Here is a 22,261-nt window from a genome sequence, read left to right on the forward strand (position 1 = left end):
GTGAGAGGCCCAGGAGTGAGGGGGAGGGTGAAAAGGCCCCGGCGTTGGGGGGAGAGGCAGAAACACGGTCGATGCCTGAGGGGTGAGAAAATCACTCAAGTGAGGGTCAAAGGCCGGGAAATGTGGCTTCAAATTTAAGGGACGGGAGCAGCCAGTTCTGTCACAGACCATCTACTCCCCAAAAATCTTCCAATCGGCCGAAAAACCCCAAGAGACCTCTGACACTGTAGCTCGATCACAGATGCCCACCCCACAACCAGCGACTTGAACCTCCTCCCCCAGTGCTTTCCCCATCTATTTCTTCCCACCATTGTTGACAAGATTCTGCTCCTCACCTTCCCTCAGTGACCAGAATCAAAAGATTTAAATTATTATAATTTTCCACGTTATCAGTCATTCCCTGCCCTAACCTAACAAGTAATTGGTTATAGTGAGGCAATAGACTGATGTACCTGTGTTGGAAAGAACTGCATATGCTGGTTTAAATCGAAGGACCCGAAATGTCACATAGAAACATAGACACCTATTCCTTCTCCAGAAGATGCTGCCTGTCCCGCTGAGTTACTCCGGCATTTTGTGTCTACCTTAGACTGATTTACCTGCCACTTTCTTTCCCCCAGAACCACAACCAACTAGCAAAGGAGTCTGCCAAGTCGCCTCTTACTGCCTGGGTCTCCTATTTCCTCTGGGCCATCACACAGAAAGCTTGTCTTGATTCAGTTTGTTGCAATATCGGAAATACCACAATGAGGTCAGCAAATCAAATGGATTTTCTTTGCTGGACTTAGTAATTTTCACAAACACAGCTAACCCAGAGACAAAACCAGACAATCATCAAATTATAAGAACAGGAGTGTCGCAAGGGGCAGCATTGGTAGACTTGTTCAAGGATAAAGACTGCCCGCTTTAAATTTTGATAAGATATTCCACAGTGCCTCTTGTCCAGAGAATTGGAATCACTACTGTAATTTCAGCAAGCTAACCCCACAACTGCATCCAACAAAGAAAATCTCGCATCTGCTGCTTGTAAGGATAATGAAATGTTGCAACTGGATCTTTTAATAAGAAATTTTAATTTTCAGAAATAATCTTTTCAAGTATGGAAGATTACCCAATTGGATTATGTATTGATATCTAAACCTGATACTGGAACGAAGACCTTGATAGAGACCACGATGAGAATCACCTGATGGCAAACTGGGAATAAATGATTTCTGTGAGTAGATGAATCAGAGGGGGAATGCAAAACTGTAGAAGATCCCTTTTCAGCAAATAAACTCTACCAGACCCCCTTCAGCTTGATAAGCCCGATTTAAATACACAACTCCAGTAGGATGCAGAAGGCCTGGGGAAAAGAGACATGGCATGTCACGTGGATTAATTGAGTGGAACGTGAGTGGAAAATAATTGAACTTTTGCAAATGGAAAACAATTTTCGGTCTCAAATATCCATCAGTTTGTCTGCAGAGAGGCCTCTTCTGGAGTACGTTGTGTTTCGTCAGAGATTCCCTCTGGTTGATTGACTGACTTTGGAACATCAGTGACCATGCCTGGGATGGTGAGGAATCCTGTCCATTCATTTGCTGCAACACAGGAGGCCAGTCAGCCCATTGCGTCAGTGCTGGCTTACCATTCAGCAGTCAGGATTCCAGGGCTATTTGTGTTGACTGCTTGCCAAATGATTAACCCATTGCTGATACATTCAAGATTCAAGCATCAGCTCCAGTTTAAACTTTTTTTAATTGCAGTTGTGGATTTATTTTTGCGATGAAGCTGCAGAAACATGTGAAAATGTAGACTGCTCCAATGTTTTTCTCTGGCATAATAAATGGTTTTCAATTATTTTGACAATCATTCAATAGTGGGAACATCTTTCAAAAGCAAAGTGGGTTAATATATGGGGGAAGAAGGCAGAGGTAGACTAGTTGGAAAGTTTAGGTACAGATAGCAACCCCTAAATTTAAATTGGTCCTGTCTGACAAATATTTTTGAGTTCAAAGAGAGAGTACCAAATAAGTACTTAAAATCGACAGGAAAAATGAAACTTTTATGCACACAATTTCTATCCTGCATTTTCGATCCTTTCTCTGTCAAATATGCAAATTCAATTGTATGCACTCCAAGAATATTTCTCATCATGGTGCCCTATAATCTATCAATGTCCTTTATACAATGAAATGATTACAACAAATGGTACAGATGAAAACAAAGTCCTGGAGGAACACAGTGGGTCAAGCAGCATATATGGAGGAAATGGATAGACGATGCTTTGGGTCAGAAGAAGGATCCTGAACTAAAACGTTGCTTTTCTATTCCCTCCACAAGTTTAGCTTTGTTTAGAGATACAGCACGGAAACAGGCCCTTCGGCCCACCGAGTCCATGCCAACCAGCAATCCCTGCACAATTGCACTATCCTACACACAGTAAGGACAATTTACAATTATACTTAGCCAATTAGCCTACAAACCTGTACGTCTTTGGAGTATGGGAGGAAACCGAACAAAACCCATGCAGGTCACGGGGAGAACATACAAATTCCATACAGACAAGCACCTGTAGTCAGGATCGAACCCGAGTCTCTGACACTGTAAGGCAGCAACTCTACCGCTGTGCAGATGCTGGCTAACCTGCCGAGTTCCTCCAGCACTTTGTGCTTTGCCTGCGCTTGATGCATTTTTAAACAAGGGTTAGGAAGTTATTTTTAAACCTAAACATACTTCATTCTGATGTCTATCTTGCTTCTCTGAAGGCAGGACAAACTTTCCTTGTTCCAAGAAGTCCTTCCTTGAAGCACAATGATCATTGGAGTAATTATGCTCCCATAATGATAGGCGGAAAAAGATAGAACAGTGGTTGCTACTGGATGCATGCAGAAGTTGGACGGGTTGATGTATATCTGAATCTCACCACGACAACTGGAGAATTTAAATTCAGGTGATCAAATCTAGAATAAAAACTTTGTATCAATGAGGGCAAGTCTGAAGACCAACAGTTTCACCTTTGGGGAGCGACTCTACACAATTTGGGTTCCGTAAATCCTAACCCACAGATGGGGTTTAATCTTAACTCCCTAGATCCTGACTACGGGTAATAAATGCCGGCTGATATTGCCAAAACGAGCAACTATAAATAATTATCATGTCTTCCTACCAGCAGCTAATTCCTATCAGCAGCTAATTCTGCCTTTGTTCTGTTCCCAAATGATGTCCTGATACTTATGTCTGATTCTCACCTACACCTCTTAAGGTGAGAAGGAAAAAAAAAGGAACGTTTTTACACAGGGGGTAGTGGATATATGGAACGAGCTGTCAGGACGTGGTTGAAGCAGTTCAATAACGGCATTTGGACAGGTACGTGGATAGGAAAGGTTTAGAAGGATCCTCAATTCTCTTCATATCCATGTACCTTTCTAAAACCTTAAATATCTCTAATCTGCTCGTATCACCACACCTGGCAGTTCCAGGCAACCAACTACTCTCTGTGTTAAAGAAACTTGCCCACACATCTTTATACTTTGATCTTCTCACCTTCATGCTGTCTTCTAGTCTGACATTTCCACCCTGGGGGAAAAAGCTTCTGACTGTCTAACCTATACACCTCATGAAACTTTGTATACTTCTTGCACAGCCAATACCTTTGGAGTACGGGACTCCAGTCCACACTCCGAAAGTAACTATCCCCATATCACTCAAATCTTATTAACATCTGTTAATTGGGATTTCTTGGCATTTAATCCAAGAATCTGTTCATGAAATTAGAGTGCAAGGGAATAGCAGCATATTTACCCTGAAATTTGGTTAGAATTAATTTCATAACCTTGGTAGTTCTGACCATAATGACTCATTACATTATAAATGCTCTGTGATATCCTGAATTTTGTGGGTATGCACCAAATTTCACCTGATCCAACAATATCGCTACTACAGCCAAGCATGCACACCAATGCTTCTACCTCTGCAAGGTTAAGGAAATTTGGCATGTCTCTAATGACTTACCAACTTCTACAGATACACCAGAGTCGCACCCTGGCCACTCCTCCTTCCCTCCCATCGGACAAAAGGTACTCAAGGTGAGTGGGCCGTACACCACCTTCACCACCCTGTCTACCTGTATTGCCACTTTCAGCAAACTGTACTAGCACCCCAAGTCTCTCTGTAACTCATAACTAATCTATCTCATCTTCATTCTTATGTCATCCTTTTGCCCCTCTGATTACCAACAAACTAAAATCTCATATTCAAACTCACTCTTGAATAAACTCGTTCTTGAATATTCTCAACAACTGTCAATTTCCCCGGTGTGGGACGAATAAAGGAATATATTATTATTATTAACCATAGCATTCTGAATTTCAAAGATTAACAAAGTTAGAAATATCTCTTCTCTTAATGAGCGATCCTTTATTGGGAGCCCATGACCCCAAGTTCTAAATGAACTATCCTACCCATTGAATCAGTCGCTCAACATGCAGCCTATAAACCCTCTGTAAACTGAAATGAGAACACCAAACTGTTCCAACTCTGAAATTTTCCTCAATTCTCTTCAGACATTCCTTTGGTATCGACAATTTCACCTGATCCAACAATATCGCTACGACAGCCAAGAAGGTTAAGGAAATTTGGAATGTCTCTAATGACTTACCAACTTCTACAGATACACCAGAGTCGCATCCTGGCCACTCCTTCTCCCCTCCCATCGGACAAAAGGTATAGAAGTGTGAAAACGCACACCTCCAGATTCTTCCCAGCTGTTATCAGACAATTGAACCATACCACTACAACTAGAGAGCAGTCCTGATATATTATCCACCTCATTTGGGGCCCCTCAGACTTTACTGGCTTTATCTTGCACTAAACATTATACCCTTATCATGTATCTGTACACTGAATGGCTTGATTTTAATAATGTATTGTCTTTCAGCTGATTCACACGCAACAAAAGCTTTTCATTGTAACTCTGTGCACTCGACAATAAACTAAACTAAACACATGGTAAAATGATCGGGAAGGTGAGATCACAAGGATTTAGGGGGAACTAACCGGTTTGATATAACTTGGGTAGGTGGAAGGAGTCAGAGGGTGGTAATAGAGGCTTGTTATTTAGATTGGAGGCCTGTGACCAACTGTGCAATAGGGATCAGTGCTGGCTCCACTGCTGTCTATCATCTACATTAATGATTTGGATGGGTGTGCAGATGACAGCAAAATTGCCGGTATAGTGGATAGCAGATACCACGCAACAAAAACTTTTCACTGTACCTCAGTACATGTGACAATAAACTAAACTAAAACTTACAAGAGTTCAAAACACATATCAGATTCAAGAACCACATCTTCCCTGCTGTTATCAGGTTCTTGAATGGGTCTCAAGATGAGAATTCCCACATTCCCAATCTACCTCATTGCAGCCCTTGTACTTTTTTTTAAAATCTGCAATTTCTCAGTGATTGCAACACTATATTCTGCACTTTGTTTCCTCTCTTTTTGTATTGGTGAATGGTATTTGTCTGGATAGCATACAAAACAAAGGTTTCTCACTGTATCCTGTAACATACGACAATAAACAAAGGGCAATACCAAAAATGCCTTTGTCCCCGAATCAATCTGGACCTTAACAACTCCCGAAGGGTGGAGGGGCTGAATCATTCGAGATTTATGGAGGAAGTGTACAAAATTTTGAAACATCCGGGAATTGAACACTATAGGAAAATGGCACAGAAAAGGCGATGAGGCGTGGGGCAGATCAGTCATGATCACAGATGGTGGCAGGACATGCTGAAGGGGGTCTCCTGAAGAACATTGAGATGGATAAATCCCCAGGATGATGGTATCCCAGGTTATTGAGATAGACAAGAGAAGAGATTGCTGGTGCATTGACAAAGATCACTGCATCCTCTCTAGACATTAATGAAGTTCCTGAAAACTGGAAAGTAGCCAATATTTTTCCTTTGTTTCAGAAGGGCAATAGGGACAGTCAAACGAACTATAGGCCTTGCATCAGTGGTAGGGAAATTAAAAGAAAAGATGCTAAGGAATAGGATCTACTCGCATCTGGAAAAGCACTGACTTATGAGGGATCATCAGCATGACTGCAGTGGTATGGGTGTTTTGTGTCTTACAAACTTGGAGTTTATTTTGAGGAGGTGACAAGATGATTGATGTGGTTGGAGCAATGGATGTTGTCTACATGGACTTTAGTAAAGCATTCGACAAGACACCGGACTGATCAAGACAGAGTGATCAGTCCAGTGAAATATACTGAAACAACTGGGGCTGTAGACCTGGGCACTTCAGAGTTTGACTCCAGGCAAGGCAAGGATGGAGGGTTTGGGATCAGCAGCAGCCCACACTCCAGCTGACCAAGGGGATAAATACCCTCACACTCCAGCTCGCTGATACACGGTCACACTTACGCAGTGCACGCCTCTATTCTCTCATACAAATAATTATGGCCATGCATCAATAAAGTTGTGATTCCCCACCTACTGGCTCGGCCCATCCCCATCTTTCTCTGAAAGCACTCTCCTCCTCATTCCCTCCCCTCTTCAAACAACACGCAGGGAGTTGAATTGACTTTTACTACTGATTGGGACAGCGGCAGTATGACGTAGAGAGACAGGTGGATGGTGAGGTACCGATGTAACCACTGAAACTGGCCTTTCTGTGGAGGCTTAGACCCACCATTGGGAAGGGAGCACTGTTGCATCCTATGACTCCAGACGTTACAGCAGGTGTTCCTACATCCGACCATACCGGGAGCTGGAAAAGATTGGAGAGAGGGAAAGATAGTGATTTACAGAATATAATCGTAAAGAGAGCGAGTCCTACTACCCACAACCAAGTCCCTTACCATCAACCGCCCTTGGTCACCTCAGACTAGTAACTCAACTTGAGGAGCTACATAAATATTGTAGCTACAAGAGCAGGTCAGAAACTGGGGATCCTGTGATGACTGGCTCACCTCCTGACACCCCAATAAGCTAACATTTTTCACCACCCTCATCCCCCATCTCATTCGAGTGGAGGTCCCCACTGTCCCCATCTCTCTTCAATCTCACAGCTGAGATTGTACTATTCTTGTGCCAGTGTTGCCCAGGGACTCCTTGCCCAGCCTGAGTACCACCACGAGTTCACTTTGGCATCAGTAGACTACCTCACCCTTCACATACTCACTACTGCATTGGTGGTTGGCCCCTTGTGTTAGCTTTCACGGGTGGATCGTCGTAGTCTTCAACCAATGAAAAAGACGAGAAATGAAACCAGGTGAAGTACATGGTCCATACAACAGCAAACCAAGCTATCAGTCCACTGCCGGTCTTTCCATCCACACAACATCCTCCTGCCCTTCTCCATTACCCACATCAACATCTCTATCTAGTACTTGCTCCATCCTGGATATCCTATTTCCCATTTCAGTCATAGAGTTGTTCAGTACTGAAACAGGCCCTTTGGCCCACCATGTCCATGCCACCCATTGTACCCATCTTATTTACCCACATTAAATCCATAGCTCTGTATACTTATCTTGATGCTTCTTAAATGTTGTGAGAGTTTCTGGCTCCTTCACGCCCTTAGACAATGCAACCAGCCTCTGGAAAGAAACCTCCTTCAGATCCTCTTTGAACCTCCCACCTTTCATTTTAAAACTATGTGTCTCTTGTTTTTGATACCCCCACCATGGGAAGGGCCTGTCTCTGTGCTGAATGGCTCTATGACTCAAACCATCCATCCCTTACCCCTCAGCCTCCTGTATTCTGAAGAAAGACCACCCACCATTTGCCACTGGTGATTCAGTATGCCCAGCACAATAGGTATCATAGAAACGTAGAGCACAGAAATGGGCCTTTCAGCCCACCTCATCATTGCCGACCATTATGCATCTCTATCCTCATCCCATTTAGACTTTACATACTTGACACACAGCGCGGAAACAAGTCCTTTGGCCCACTGAGTCCACTCCGACCAGCAATCACCCCATTGCGTACATTAACCGACACACACAAAGGTAAATTAAAAAACTTATCAAAGCCAATTAACTCACAAACCTTTACGTCTTTGGAGTGTGGGAGGAAACCGGAGCACCAGGAGAAAACCCACGTGGTTACAGATCGAACGTACAAACTTTGTACAGACAGCACTCCTAGTCAGGATCAAACCCGAGTCTGCGTAGTTGTGAGGCAGCAACTCTACTGCTGCACCAATGTGCTGTCCTGCATTAGGTCAGTATCCCTCTACCCCTTTCCTGTCTAATTACGTGTCCAAATGGATTTTAAATGCTGTCTGCATCTACCACTTCCTCTGGTAGCTCGTTCCAGATAACCATCTCTATTTGTGTGAAGAATTTACCTCTCAGATCTCCTTTAAATTTCTTCCCTTTCACCTTAAACTTGTTTCATCTTGTTTTAGACTTCCTTGCCTTGGGGAAACATATTGCGATTATGTACCCTATGTATGTCTCTTATAATTTTGTAAACCTCTATAAAAGTCGCCCCTCAGCCTCCTACATTCCAGAGCTTATCCAATCTCTCATAGGAAGTCAAGTTGAATAGCATCTGGGGGGGGGGGGGGGGGGGGGGGGGAGAGGGAGAGGGATTGTTGACATTTCATACCAAAACCCTGCATCAAGTCCCGAAATGGCAGCTGTTCCTTCTCCGCAAACAAATGACGCTCGATGCATTGAGTTCCTCCAGATTGTTTGATTCTCCAGATTCCACCATCTGCAGTCTTCGGTGTCTCTATACAATCCAGTCTTTTAACTACAGCCCTCTCTTCCAGGTGAATCTCTCTATTTGCAACCCCATTGTTTCTGTAGTATGGCAACCAGTGGTAATCATTTATTGCCTTTCCACTAACAGGTTAGCACACGACAAAAGCTTTTCACTGTTCCTTAGTACACGTGGCAATAAACTCAACTTAAATTCAGACCTACACACATCTCCAACCAGTCTAACCAATATGTGGCACAACTGCAACATGGCATCCCAACTCCTATGAAAATGACTTCTTCACTATCTTATCCACTTGTGTCACCACTTTCAGCAAGTTATGGACTTACGTACATCACCTCAAGATCCTTCTGTACCTAAAAGTTCCAAAGGTCCCTGCCATTTACTCTATATGTCCTACCAGAATTTAACCTCCCAAAGTGCACTACCTCACAGTTGTCCAAATTAAATTCCATCTGCAACTGCCTCACCCAACTTTCAAGCTGATCTACATACTCTGTGTCCTCATACAAACTCTCTATCTAATCTACGATCCACCAATCTTCACGTTATCTGCAAACTTACTACCGAGGTGTCCAACATCTTCAAGAGTTTCCTCACCTGGTCCGATGCCCATGACGGCTTGGGCTGCTGCAGTCAACTTGCCCTTTGACGGAGACCCTGTTGTCTTTGGTGGGTGGAGTGTCGGCGTTGGTAAAGAAATGGATGCGCGTTAACGTGTTGAGCATGAGCTTTGAAATTTGTACAAAAACAAGCAGCTTCCATTGATATGGAAGTAAGTTGACCTTACCCTCTTACCATTAGTTCAGGCTTATTGCTGAAGCTCTTGCTCCGGCCTCAGAGTGCAGAGGCTGTGGCTTCGCCGGAGACTCCCTGGTGCACTGGGGTTGCTCTGGACTGCCTGATCTTAAACCTTGAATGAGACCCTGGGCTGTTCTCTCAGTAGGACAGATAATCCCATGAAAGGTGGGGGAGCTGGGTATCTCCAAGCATATACACTGATGAGCCAAAACATTATGACCACCTGCCTAATACACTGTTGGTCCTCCATGTGTCGCCAAAACAGCGTCGACCCACCAAGGCATGGACTCTACAAGACCCCTGCAGGTCTCCTGTGGTATCTGGCACCAAAACATTAGTAGCAGATCCTTCAAGTCCTATAAGTTGTGAGGTGGAGCCGCTGTGGATCGGACTTGTCGATCCAGCACATCCCACAGATGCTCAATCGGATTGAGATCTGGAGAATTTGGAGGTCAGGGCAACACAGTGAACACTTCATCATGTTCCTCAAACCATTCCCGAACAATGTGTGCAGTATGGCAGGGCGCATTATCCTGCTGAAAGAGGCCAATGCCATCAGGGAATACCATTGCCATGAAGGGATGTACCTGGTCTGCAAAGATGTTTAGGTAGGTGACACGTGTCAAATTGACATCCACATGAATGGCCGGACCCAGAGTTTCCCAGCAGAACATTGCCCAGAGCATCACACTCACTCCGCCGGCTTGTCGTCTTCCCACAGTGCATCCTGGTGCCATCATTTCCCCAGGTAAACGGCACCCACGTACACGGCTATCCACATGATCTAAAAGAAAATAGGCCTCATCAGACCAGGTGACCTTCGTCCACTGCTCCAAGGTCCAGTTCCGATGCTCGCCTGCCCAATGTAGGCGCTTTCGATGGTGGACAGGGGTCATCATGGGCGCTCTGCCCGGTCTGCGGCTACGCAGCCCCATACGCAGCAGGGTGCTATGCACTGTGTAATGTGACACATTCCTCCCGTGACCACCATTAAAACTTTCTGTGACTTGTGCCACAGAAGACCTTCTGTCAGTTCGGACCAGAAGGGACAGCCTTCGTTGCCCTCGCGCATCGATGAGCCTTGGGCGCCCAACACCCTGTCGTCGGTTTGTGGTTTGTCCCTCCTCGGACTACTGTCGGTAGGTACTCACCACTGCTGACCAGGAGCACCCCACAAGCCTTGCCATTTCAGAGATGCTCTGACCCAGTCGTCTGGCCATAACAATTTGGCCCTTGTCAAAGTTGTTCAGATCTTTACTCCCGACCATTTCTCCTGCATCCAACACATCAACTTCAAAAACTGACTGTTCACTTGCTGCCTAATATATCCCACCCCTTGACAGGTGCCAAGATAATCAATGTTCTTCAATTTACCTGTCAGTGGTCATAATGTTTTGGCTCATTGGTGTATATATCTCAAGCCAATTGCATTAAAATACACCATCTGTGTGCACTATAATGATGGAATTGGTCATTGCCTTTGGCATTTTAACACAACCTTTGGCTGTCTGGAGAAAAGGGTATTTGTGGATTAAGATCTCAAACCGAGAACAAATCTTGTGCCACTAAGTAGCAATGATCCCTTCTCCTACATGGACTACCTTTTGCAGGCACCAAAGCACTGCAGTTGTAACAGCAATGACATCTCCACAAAATCTTCCAAAGTCACCAGCAGGTGTGGTGAACGGATGTCAGAGCCCATTCACAGAGGAGCACCCACAACAATGAGCCTAACTACACTCAGTCAGCTCCAGTGGGTGGAGTCCACCGCACTCCTGGAACAGATGCTTGATTTCTGAACTCTGACACAGCAGAGGAAAAGATTCGAGGATGTGCAGAAAGAAAAAGAAACACTGCATCCCACCCATTCCTGGGAGTCTCTGGTCTTACTCATGGGAAGGAGTACACCGTATCATAAACCACCCACTCACTTGCCCGTATGCCTGTCAGTGCTTGGCCCCTCATGTGTAGCTGTCCTTTCACCTCAGAACGGGTAGAAGCCAGCTACCGTCAACCAAATGGGGCTGCAGCAAAATAAGGTGGTGTATTGGGCAGGATTCCTGTCCCAAGTGTTGTGTTTGTCCCAACTAGGGTCCCTGCACCAGATGAGTTCTGTACCGGTGTGCCCTGTACCGAATGTGCTTTGTACCTGTTGAGTTGGCTTCTTTGGTGATGCCGAGTGAACCGATGGCCCAGTGCGAGCAGGAGGTGCCGAGTGTACAGGAGGTGCCGCGCGTACAGGAGGCGCCCTTGGTGGTTCATGCGAGGTTGATGGCACAGCTGAAGGTCTGCTGGGACCTGGCATCGGCCTAGAGGCCATCTGCACTTGCGCCTTGGGAGACGGAGCTTTGGGCTGGGTGGACGGAGCCTGGATAGACTGCTTGGCCACCACTTTACGATTGACATTGGTCTTACAGAAATTGATGTGTCGCTCTGCAGCTGTGTCATTGAAACGCCTGTTGCAATAAGGACATTCAATAAAGTCTGTGGGATCAAAGATAGACGCAAGCTAAGATTAAATATAGCTTCAAGCAGCATTCACCAGCACCGTGTTACACTAGAGACCATCCTGCCAATGATACTCCACATGAAAAGAGAAGGACTTAGAATGGGGGCAAGCGGTTCAAGTAATGGACTGATAGTCCAGAAACTTTGACCCACAATCTGGAATTGGTCAAGTTAGTCCATTCATCTTGGTAATGAAGACCACAGAACTATCAAATATCAACCCCATGAGTTCACTAATATCCCTCAGTGAAGAAAATCTGCCATCCTAACCATTCTGATTTAAATGTCCCTGTGGTTGACTCTGAAATTACTCAGTGAGCCACTCATGTTAAGGGTATTAGGGCCATGTTAGAAATGCTGGCCTTGCCAGTGATGGGCAGATCTTGAAGAACTGAGCCTCTCAGCAAGAGGCCGGATGCAGAGATCATGTGTCCCATGTCTGTGGTGTCTGAACCGGGGGTCAGAGTCCCATAGTAAGTGGTCCCCATTTAGGACAGAGACAAGTGTGAGCTTTGGAATCCTCAACACAGGAGAACTGTGAAGGCTCCATCCAGATGGGCATCATAAACAAAAATAGTTTTTTTTGGTACTTTGAGGATTTGGCGACGGGGTGGAAAATAGGTCTGAGGTGATAGTGGAACAGGCAAGAACACGTAAATGATCTCCTCCTGCTTCTCGAAACATAGAAAATAGGTGCAGGAGTAGGCCATTTGACCCTTTGAGCCAGCACCGCCATTCAATGTGATCATGGCTGATCATCCAAAATCAGCACCCCGTTCCTGCTTTATCCCCATATCCCTTGATTCGGTTAGCTCAAAGATCTAAATCTAACTCTTAAAAAAATCCAGTGAATTGGCCTCCACTGCTTTCTGTGGCAGAGAATTCTACAGATTCACAACTCTGGGTGAAAAAGGTTTTCCTCATCTCAGTCCTAAATAGCCTACCCCTTATTCTTAAACTGTGACCCCTGGTTCTGGACTCGCCCAACACCGGGAACATTTTTCCTGCATCTAGCCTGTCCAATCCCTTAAGAATTTTATATGTTTCTGTAAGATCCACTCTCATCCTAAATTCCAGTGAATACAAGCCCAGTCGACCCATTATTCCATCATATGTCATTCTATTTCTTATGTTCTTACAAGCAATGTGAAGCGGTTTGTTGACCTTGAGCGTTCTCTGGGAGGAGTTTGCACGAGCTCCCTGTGACCGCGTAGATTTCGCCCGGGTGCTCAGGTTACCTCCTAAATACCAAAGATGGGCTAATTGCATGCTGTCAGTTCCGTTAGTGTGTAGGTTGAGTGGCAAAAATTTTTTAAAAGGGAAGGGGGAAGGTTTATGAGTATGTGAGAGAGAAAATGTTAGGTGGGGGTGGGGGGATATGGGACTGATGGGTTTGCTACCCAGGAAGCCGTCAGGAATCTGACGGGCCTGATTTGTGTCGATTCAGATACAAGGAATGGTCACTAGGAGAGGAAAAGCAAAGCACCTGGGTTAATGGAAGGCGGTGGCGGTGGAGGAAGAGGCAGTCCCTTCTTCATGGCGTCGGTAGTCAACCTGGCATTTCTGATAGTGCTGATGAAGTCCTCATGTTGTTGTCGCCAGTGTGAGACCGGGGCTGGGATGTTCTGCAAAGGCACAAGATAACTAGTCACTGCTGATAGAACCTTGCTAGCTCCTCTCAAAAGAGCAATCATCTGCACACTGTGTCTCGAAGGTAACAGCCCCACGGCTACTCGTGGGCAGCAGAGTCAGAGGCTGCTCAGTGCCAGAACTGCCCCAGCTCCATGAGGAACCAGCCAGACAGGCATTCCCCTGCCTTGGACGTCTCCTCCCAGTACATTGCCGATCAAATGTTTACCCAACTCCCTTTCTGGTGACTGAATGTGCACCCATCGACCAATCGTTCTGCTCAGTCCAAATTCGAACTACTCGCTGCCGAAGGAGGGGAGGTCTCTATCCACTGATGGTGCCTGATGTACTGAGCATTTCCAGGATTCTCTGCCATTGTTTCTGAGTTCCAGCACCTGCAATTTTTATTTTTCTGTCTGATTGTAAGGATATAGAAACATAGAAACATAGCAAATAGGTGCAGGAGTAGGCCATTCAGCCCTTCGACCTAGCACCACCATTCAATATCAGTATCCCATTCCTGCTTTCTCCCCATATCCCTTGATTCCGTTAATCCTAAGAGTTGTATCCAACTGTCTCTTGAATACATCCAGTGAATTGGCCTCCATTGCCTTCTGTGCCAGAGAATTCCACAGATTTGCAACTCTCTGGGTGAAAAAGCTTTTCCTCATCTCAGTCCTAAATGGCCTACCCCTTATTCTTAAACTGTGACCCCTGGTTCTGGACTCCCCCAACATCAGGAACATTTTTCCTGCATCTAGCCTGTCCATTCCCTTAAGAATTTTATATGTTTCTATAAGATCCCCCCTCATCCTTCTAAATTAGTGAATATTAGCACAGTCGATCCATTCTTCTCTAACTAGAGAGAGACCAACCTCAGCATTCCCCTTTTTACAGAGGTCCAGAGGTCAATTTTGACCACAAGTCAGAAAATGCACAAAACGAAATGCACAAAAATGCACACACCGTAATCCCACAGTAATTGGAATGAATGGCTTCAAGAGCACATAAGACTGTTCAGGAAGTGCAATTACTAAAAGTGAAAAGAGAAAGAAAACTAGTTAGGTTGTTCATGAATGTAGGCAAGTACATCGGACTTTTCAATTTGGAAATTTGTTCATATATAGGGGTGTTCCCAAGTTGAGTGCTCGTAATCCAGAGATGGCCTATCAAGAGTTGATGCGACAAGGACTCCGAGCTATACAACATGCAAACAGGCCTTTCAGTCCATACCAACCGTTGGCTATCTAGATGGTTCCATTTGCCAATGTTTGGCCCATATTCCTCCAACCCCTTTCTATCCATACATCTATCCAAAGGTCTATCGAAAGTTGTAACTGTATCAGGTTCTATTCCTCTGCAGCTCATTCCAAACACAGAATACCCTCCAAGTGAAAAAGTTGCCCTGATATCCCTTTAAAAAATTTCCCCTCTCATCTTAAGCCTAAACCTTCTAATGTTAGAATCCTCTACTCTGGGGAAATGACCGAGAGTTAACTTTATCCACGCCCCTCGTGAATTTGTATACTTTAATAAAGCTCCCCCCCTCCCCCCTCCCACTGTCCAAAGTAAAAAGTCCCAGCTTATCCAGCCTCTCCCTATAACTGAAGCCCACAAGTCCAAGGAACATCTTGGTGAATCTCTTCACCATTTTCAACTTAATGACATATTTCCTTTTGTTGGGTGACCAGAACTGCACACAGCACTTCAAGTTCGGTGTCACTAACGACTTGTATAGTTGTCTTCCTGATTAGATTTGCTGATTGTCAATAGTTAATAAATAAGAGTCTGACGTTGGTGACTTTGTTATCTTGAAATTCTAGTGATGAGTATAGGGCAACTTTTGTTTTGCTTGACAGAAATGTATTTTGTCCGTTCTGAAAGTTTTTGCTGGACTGCCCTTTTCAAGCAACTTGATTCGGATCACAGAAACTTCTGGGATCTTGCAGTATCTCACTATAATCATGACTCTCTGCATCAACTGATGGCCATTAGATCCGATCCCAATGTAGAAAGTAGAACAGATGTGCCAAGGTATTGCCCAGGCATAGAAGGCTATGGACCAAGTGCTGAAAGATGGAATTAATACAGATGGGTATCCACTGTTCAGTATGGATGAATGCACTGTATCCATGTTGTGTGACTATATGAAGATTAGGCAATTCAACCCTCCGAGCCTTCTCTGCCATTCAATGTGATCGGGTTAAGCTACCATCACAATATTATCTTCCCACTCTTTCCTCATATTCTTTGATGCCCTTTGCGCCTGGAAATCACCCTCTCACATCTTCTTTAGTAGATTCAGTGAATATCCTTCACATCTCTCTATGGCATAGAATTCCACAGATTCACCATCCTCCAGGCGTAGATATTTCTCATCTCAGTCCCAACTATCTTGCCCCATAACCTCTTGTTGTAGGTCAATCCTCAATCTCCCCAGCCAGGAGAAACATCTTCCCCACATCCTGCCCATCAAGCCCTTTTAGAATATTATATGTGTCTAGCAAATTCCCTTTCATTCTTCTAAATTCTAGTGTGTACAGGCCTGTCAATCCAATCCTGCTCGGACAGCAATACAACCATTTGAGGACTCAGTCTAGTGAACCTTCCTTTGGTTTAGCTTAGTTTAGAGATAGAGCATGGAAACAGATCTTTCGGCCCAATATTTACACCATGAAAATTTGCAACGTTTGTGTGTGAGGTCATGCTGCACTTTGCCAACATTATAATAGTTACCACATTGGCTACAAAATGCTCTTTGACATGCCCATGCCTACAGAAATCCAAGTCTTTCCAATACAGAGAAAACCAGAATGGACACTGGATGTGTTCAAGAGAGTTAGATTTAACTCTTAGGGCTAAGAGAATCAAGGGATATGGGGAAAAACCCAGAACGGGTACTGATTTTGGGTGATTAGCCATTGAATGGCGGTGCTGGCTCGAAGGGCCGAATGGCCGGCTCTTGCACCAATTAAAAAAATATATATTTTTAAAATACAAGGAGGAAATGCAAGGGCACCTCCTCCCTTTCCCCTATTCTGTCTATCGTCTTGTTCCCTCCACTCTTCCGCCCACCCTGTACCCTCGCGTCTTTTAACCCAACACTGGAGCTGGGAGGGAGGTGCAGGGGGTTAATGAGGCACCCTCATGGTCTGCCCCCTGGTGATCAGAGGTCTGTACTACCTTCCCAACGGATGCTCCTCTCGCCGACGTAAGGTCAGTCCCTTCGGCTCTCTGCTTGTACGAATTGAACACTCGTTTCTTCTTCTTGTTGACTTTGGTACAGATAGGTTCATGTCTTGCCTGGAAATAAAGCCAACCTGTGAGTTTTATAGTTGTTAACAACTATTCCCACTCCAAGTCCTCCCATTCTAATGCCACTCTTGCACTGTTAAACTTTAACGTCTAAAGTCTAGAGATATAGCATGGAAACAGGCCCTTCAGCCCACCAAATCCACGCCGACCAGCGATCACGTTACAATAGTACTATCCTAAGCACTCAGGACATTTTTACAATTTACGGAAGCCAATTAACCTACAAATCTGTATGTCGGAGGGTGGGAAACCGGAGCACCCGGAGAAAACCCAAACACTCACAGGGAGAACGTACAAACTCCGCACAAATAGTATCTGTGGTCAGGATCGAACCTGGGTCTCTGGCGCTGTAAGGCAGCATCACTACCACTGCGCCAATTGCCAACTCTGCTTGCTTGTGTTATGAAGCTTTGTTATTCGATTCAACCCTCTACCATGTCACCGCTGGTTACCTGACATCACCAACCCCTTTTCCCCCATCTCTTCCCAAACATTATTTCCTGATTGAATGGGACTAAAGAAGCAACTAAACAACTTACTCTCCTAACACCAATCCTTTCACAAATGACAAATGGGAGAGCTCAGAGGCAATGAAAGGGCGGCACGGTAGCGCAGCGGTAGAGTTACTGCTTTACAGCGAATGCAGCGCCGGAGACTCAGGTTCGATCCTGACTACGGGCGCCGTCTGTAAGGAGTTTGTACGTTCTCCCCGTGACCTGCGTGGGTTTTCTCCGAGATCTTCGGTTTCCTCCCACACTCCAAAGACGTACAGGTATGTAGGTTAATTGACTGGGTAAATGTAAAAATTGTCCCTAGTGTGTGTAGGATAGTGTTAGTGTGCGGGGATCACTGGGCGGTGCGGACTTGGGGGTGGGCCGAAAAGGCCTGTTTCCACGCTGTATCTGAAATATAAAATATGAAATATGAAATATGAAAACAGCAACAAATATCTTGATATTGACTCCACAGCCACTCTGGAGCTTAATCTTCAATTCGTGGACTTTCCAGGACATCAGTACCATCCGGGATGATGGTGTGGTAAAATGAAAGGCACCCATGCCCGAGGATTTTTAAATTAACTTTGTGAATTTTGCAGTGCCATTAAAAAATGGATCATCAGGTCATTTTCACATTGCTGGGAGATTCCCTACATTACACATCTTCCAAAGTACTTCAATGAACATAAGAAAATGCAGCAATAGGCCAAACGGCCACTCAGCCCCTCTAGCCTGCCCTGCCATCTGCCCCCAGCGCTTCTTGTATGCCAGTTCCCCAGACACCTCAATTCCCATATTTTCAAAAAAATGCCTACTTCCTCTTTAAGAAGCCCCAATGATGCAGCCTGCACACTTCTCCAGAGTAGCGGATTCCCGAGATTCACCATCCTCGTGAGAAATTCCTTTGCACATCAGTTTTAAACGAACATTATCTGACCGACCCTATCAATGGCTGTAAAACACTTTGGCACAAAGATTAAGTCAAGTGGGGAAGAAACACCTCAGGAGCCAGACAAGGAAGCCTGAGCGAGAGTGGAATCATTAGAATTACTGAAGTGTTGCGGCACAGCTGGAGGTCATTTGGCCAATTAAGCCTGTATTGACTCCTGGTGGAGCAATCTTGTCTGATCAATTCTCTAGTCCTCCCGGGTGGTTGTACAATTTCATTTTGAAGACAAAGATTGATTTGGTGTCCGGATCATAACAACTTCCTAAGTGAAAAAAACTCTCAGCACACCTCCCTTGTACCTTTCCCCCATTGGTATCCCTGGATGATGCTAAACTATAGGTCAATGGGAACATCTCTCCATATAAACCAGTTCTGATCATGTCCAAATCTTTTTGCAACTTTCTTTACTCCAAGGAAAATCCCAGCTTCTCGTCAAACCTTGGGGCTGAAATCTATCGTCACTGGACCTTTGTAGCGCCCCATGTAGAACTGTCACATGGTGCAATGTGATGATAAGAATTGGAAGCAACCAGCCTATCAACTAAACCCTTAAATGGGTTCAAGAGACAGGTTCCAAGTTTAACAATTCCTTTATTTTCTATGAGATTGTTCGATTATCTGGGACCAGGAGAGGAAGGGACGTCAATACTGTTTGTTGCACTCTTCCAATAAGGTATCACTGTCCAATCAGGTCACGGTAATAACAGGGGCCTCCGAGCAACCCTGCCCTTCACACTGAGGAAGCTCTGATACCAAGAGTAAGAAGTCTGATTGTCAGTACCAAGTTTGATTGATTGAAAGATGCAGCAAGGAAACAGGCCCTTTGGCCCACCAAGTCCAAGCCAACCATCGCACCCATCGAAATTAGTTCCATGTTATCCCAGTTTCTCATCCACTCCCTAAACACTAGGGCCAATTTACAGAGGCCAATTAACCTACGAGCAAACATGTCTTTAAAATGTGGAAAGAAACCGGAGCACCAGAGGGAACCCACGCCGTCACAGGGAGAACATGCAAACACCGCACGAACAGCACCCCAGGTCTGTCACAGCAGCAAGATACAGCAGGGAAATGTGTGGTGGGAGTCCTTTCTCACACAAACACCCCTGCTAGCCTAGACACCAGCCCCTAGAGACTGGCAAAGAAAAGAGTGAGTAAATTAATCTTACAGGAGCTTACCAGACTATCGGGCTCAAAGTTCCGTCCACAATTTTTGCACGCCACAAGGTTCGGATCTACACTCAAGTAAAGAAAGAACCGATTATATTTCATTCTACATGTCTTGTTACTGCACTTGCAGAGGGCATGACTTGGAAAGATGGATTCAGATCTGTTTGGAAAGATTGCTATGAGGAAAATCAAGTTTCACCCTATCTTGTAACAATAATAAACCAATATCAATGACGTGTTTAAGGTTCCTGGGGAAAACCAATATTCAGTTTAGTTTCTAGACGGTCAGGAAACAGGCTCTTTACCCCACTGAGTCCATGCTGATCATCAATCACCAACGGGATCCCACCACTGGCCACATCTTCCCATCTCCACCCCACTCTGCTTTCCGCAGAGACCGTTCCCTCCGTAACTCCCTGGTCCACTCGTCCCTTCCCACCCAAACCACCGCAGGAGATGCAACACTTGTCCCTTTACCTCCCCCCTCGACTTCATCCAAGGACCCAAACAGTCTTTCTAGGTGAGGCAGAGGTTCACCTGCACCTCTTCCAACCTCATCTATTGATCCGCTGTGCCAGATGTTAATTTCTCTACATCGGCGAGACCAAATGCAGGCTCGGCGATCGTTTCGCTCAACACCTTCGCTCAGTCCACCTTAACCAACCTGATCTCCCGGTGGCTGAGCACTTCAACTCCCCCTCCCAGTCCCAGTCTGACCTTTCTGTCATGGGCCCCCTCCAGTGTGATAGTGAGGCCCACCGAAAATTGGAGGAACTGCACCTCATATTTTGCTTGGGCAGCTTGCAGCCCAACGGTATGAACATTGTCTTCTCTAACTTGAGATAATTCCTCTGTCCCCCCCTTCCCCTCCCCCTTCTCCCGTCTCTACCTATATCCTTTCTTTGTCCCGCCCCCGACATCAGTCTGAAGAAGGGTCTCGACCCGAAACGTCACCCATTCCTTCTCTCCAGAGATGCTGCCTGACCCGCTGAGTTACTCCAGCATTTTGTGATACCTTCGATTTGTACCAGCATCTGCAGTTATTTTCCTGCACCACTGGGTCTGTGATAAGGACAGGCTCAACATAAGAGACAGATATGGAACCATGTGGCAAAAATATTGAGGGGTCCCAAAGAGATCTTGGAAAACATTCAATGCGTTAAAATGAACAAGCATATATGACAGTGAAAGGAGGCACAATAGACTGCAGATGTTAGATTCTTAAGCAAAAAACAAATTTCTGTTGGAACTCAATAGGACAGGCAGCATCCGCGGAGGGAAATAGGCAGACGACATGCGGGTCAGGACATTTCTTCAGAACGAGCACAGAGAATGATGTAAACACTCATCAGGTCAGCAGCAGAGATTGCTTGAGGAAATCAGGTAAATTGGGGCAAGAATGTGAAGTGATTTGAAAAACAGGTTGACTATCTTCAGGTTGAATGTGATCCAACATAGAACAGTGCAGACAGGAACAGGCGTTTCAGCCCATGATGTCTATACTAAACATGATGCCACATTAAACTAATTCCTGCTGCCTACATGTGATCCATCTTTCAGCCCTGCATATTCATATGCCTATTTAAATTAATCTTAAATGCCATTATCCTATCTGTTTCCATCACCTCTCCTTACAGCACATTCCAGGTATCTACCACTGTGTAAAAACCTGCCTCACACATCTTTAACCTTAAAGCTATGCCTTCTAGTTTTTGACATTTCCACCCTGGGGGAAAAAGTTTCCGACTGTCTACCCAGTCTTTCATAAAAACGTTATAAACCTCTATCAGATCTCCCCTCAGCCTCTGACGTACCAAATATAACAATCCTAGATTGTCAAACCTTTTCTTGGAGCTAAACCCCTCTAATCCAGGCAGCTTCCTGGTGAATCTATTCTATACCCCATTAGGGTGGGAGTCAGTGGTCAGTGAGAAAGCAATGACTGAACAAGACCTTGGATGTTAAGCTCTGGAATTCCCTCCACAACCTAGCAGTTTAAATATCAGATTCACTTCGACAAGGGGCCCTAAGAAAAAGGACTATTATCCTCAGAATTTCTGCATTCTAATCCCATTCTTCATTCCCTCCCCCCCCCCCCCCCCCCCAACATCTAACGAAGGATTAACTATCTCCATTGGAGGGCCTATGTAAACCCTTTCACATGTTCACCAAAGCTGCTAATGCTTGCTAAGCCTTTGCAGAAGATATATGAAGAATGGCCATTGTGATGTTGATAATGCAATGACATCATCGCACATCTGAGGCTGTCACAAGAACAATTAGCCCCAAGACCCAGTTTGCTCGTAACCTTTATTCCTGGCAATAGATGGCTGTCAATATTGTCCCCTCTCTCTCTCTCTGTAATCCTGCAGTTGAACCATTTCTAATGTATCCTAGTCTTTTTGATGGTGCCGACAGTGGGCTTGTAGGGTTATCGTCTGTCCAGCTACTTACTAGAAGCATTCATTTTCCACCTCCTGCTTGAAGCTTGGCCTCTAAACCAGGTATTACGGATCGGCTGATAGATGAGCAACCAAACTCCCTTCACCCCTCATATGTCAGACTGCACAGTCCTCTGTAGCAACTGTTGCTAGGGTTGACAAAGGAAGCCATCTCCCTCCCCTTTTCCTCCATTGTTTCCTTTCACGGCCTTCAGTGAACTTTGT

At 45.2% G+C, this 22,261-nt stretch overlaps 1 protein-coding gene across 1 annotated transcript; it reads right to left on the reverse strand.

Moving 5' to 3' along the window:
* Positions 1-7,172: 7,172 nt before the first annotated feature.
* LOC144597003 (zinc finger C2HC domain-containing protein 1B-like) lies at positions 7,173-22,062 on the reverse strand. Its single transcript, XM_078405906.1, has 7 exons — positions 22,050-22,062; positions 19,605-19,660; positions 16,848-16,967; positions 13,522-13,660; positions 11,677-12,011; positions 9,327-9,393; positions 7,173-7,228 (listed from the first exon to the last, which is right to left on the reverse strand). The coding sequence occupies exons 1-7, from the start codon at positions 22,060-22,062 to the stop codon at positions 7,173-7,175; spliced, it is 786 nt and encodes a 261-aa protein (XP_078262032.1).
* Between the last annotated feature and the right edge of the window lie 199 nt (positions 22,063-22,261).

Source organism: Rhinoraja longicauda, chromosome 9, assembly GCF_053455715.1.
Source record: "Rhinoraja longicauda isolate Sanriku21f chromosome 9, sRhiLon1.1, whole genome shotgun sequence".
Lineage (NCBI taxonomy): Eukaryota > Metazoa > Chordata > Chondrichthyes > Rajiformes > Arhynchobatidae > Rhinoraja > Rhinoraja longicauda.

Coding starts and splice junctions, on each gene's coding strand:
- LOC144597003 (XM_078405906.1), bottom strand. Junction 9,394..11,676: donor CAAAGAAGCCAACTCAACAG/GTACAAAGCACA, acceptor CACCCACCAAAG/ACAACAGGGTCTCCGTCAAA. Junction 7,229..9,326: donor CGTCATGGGCATCGGACCAG/GTGAGGAAACTC, acceptor CATTGGTTGAAG/ACTACGACGATCCACCCGTG.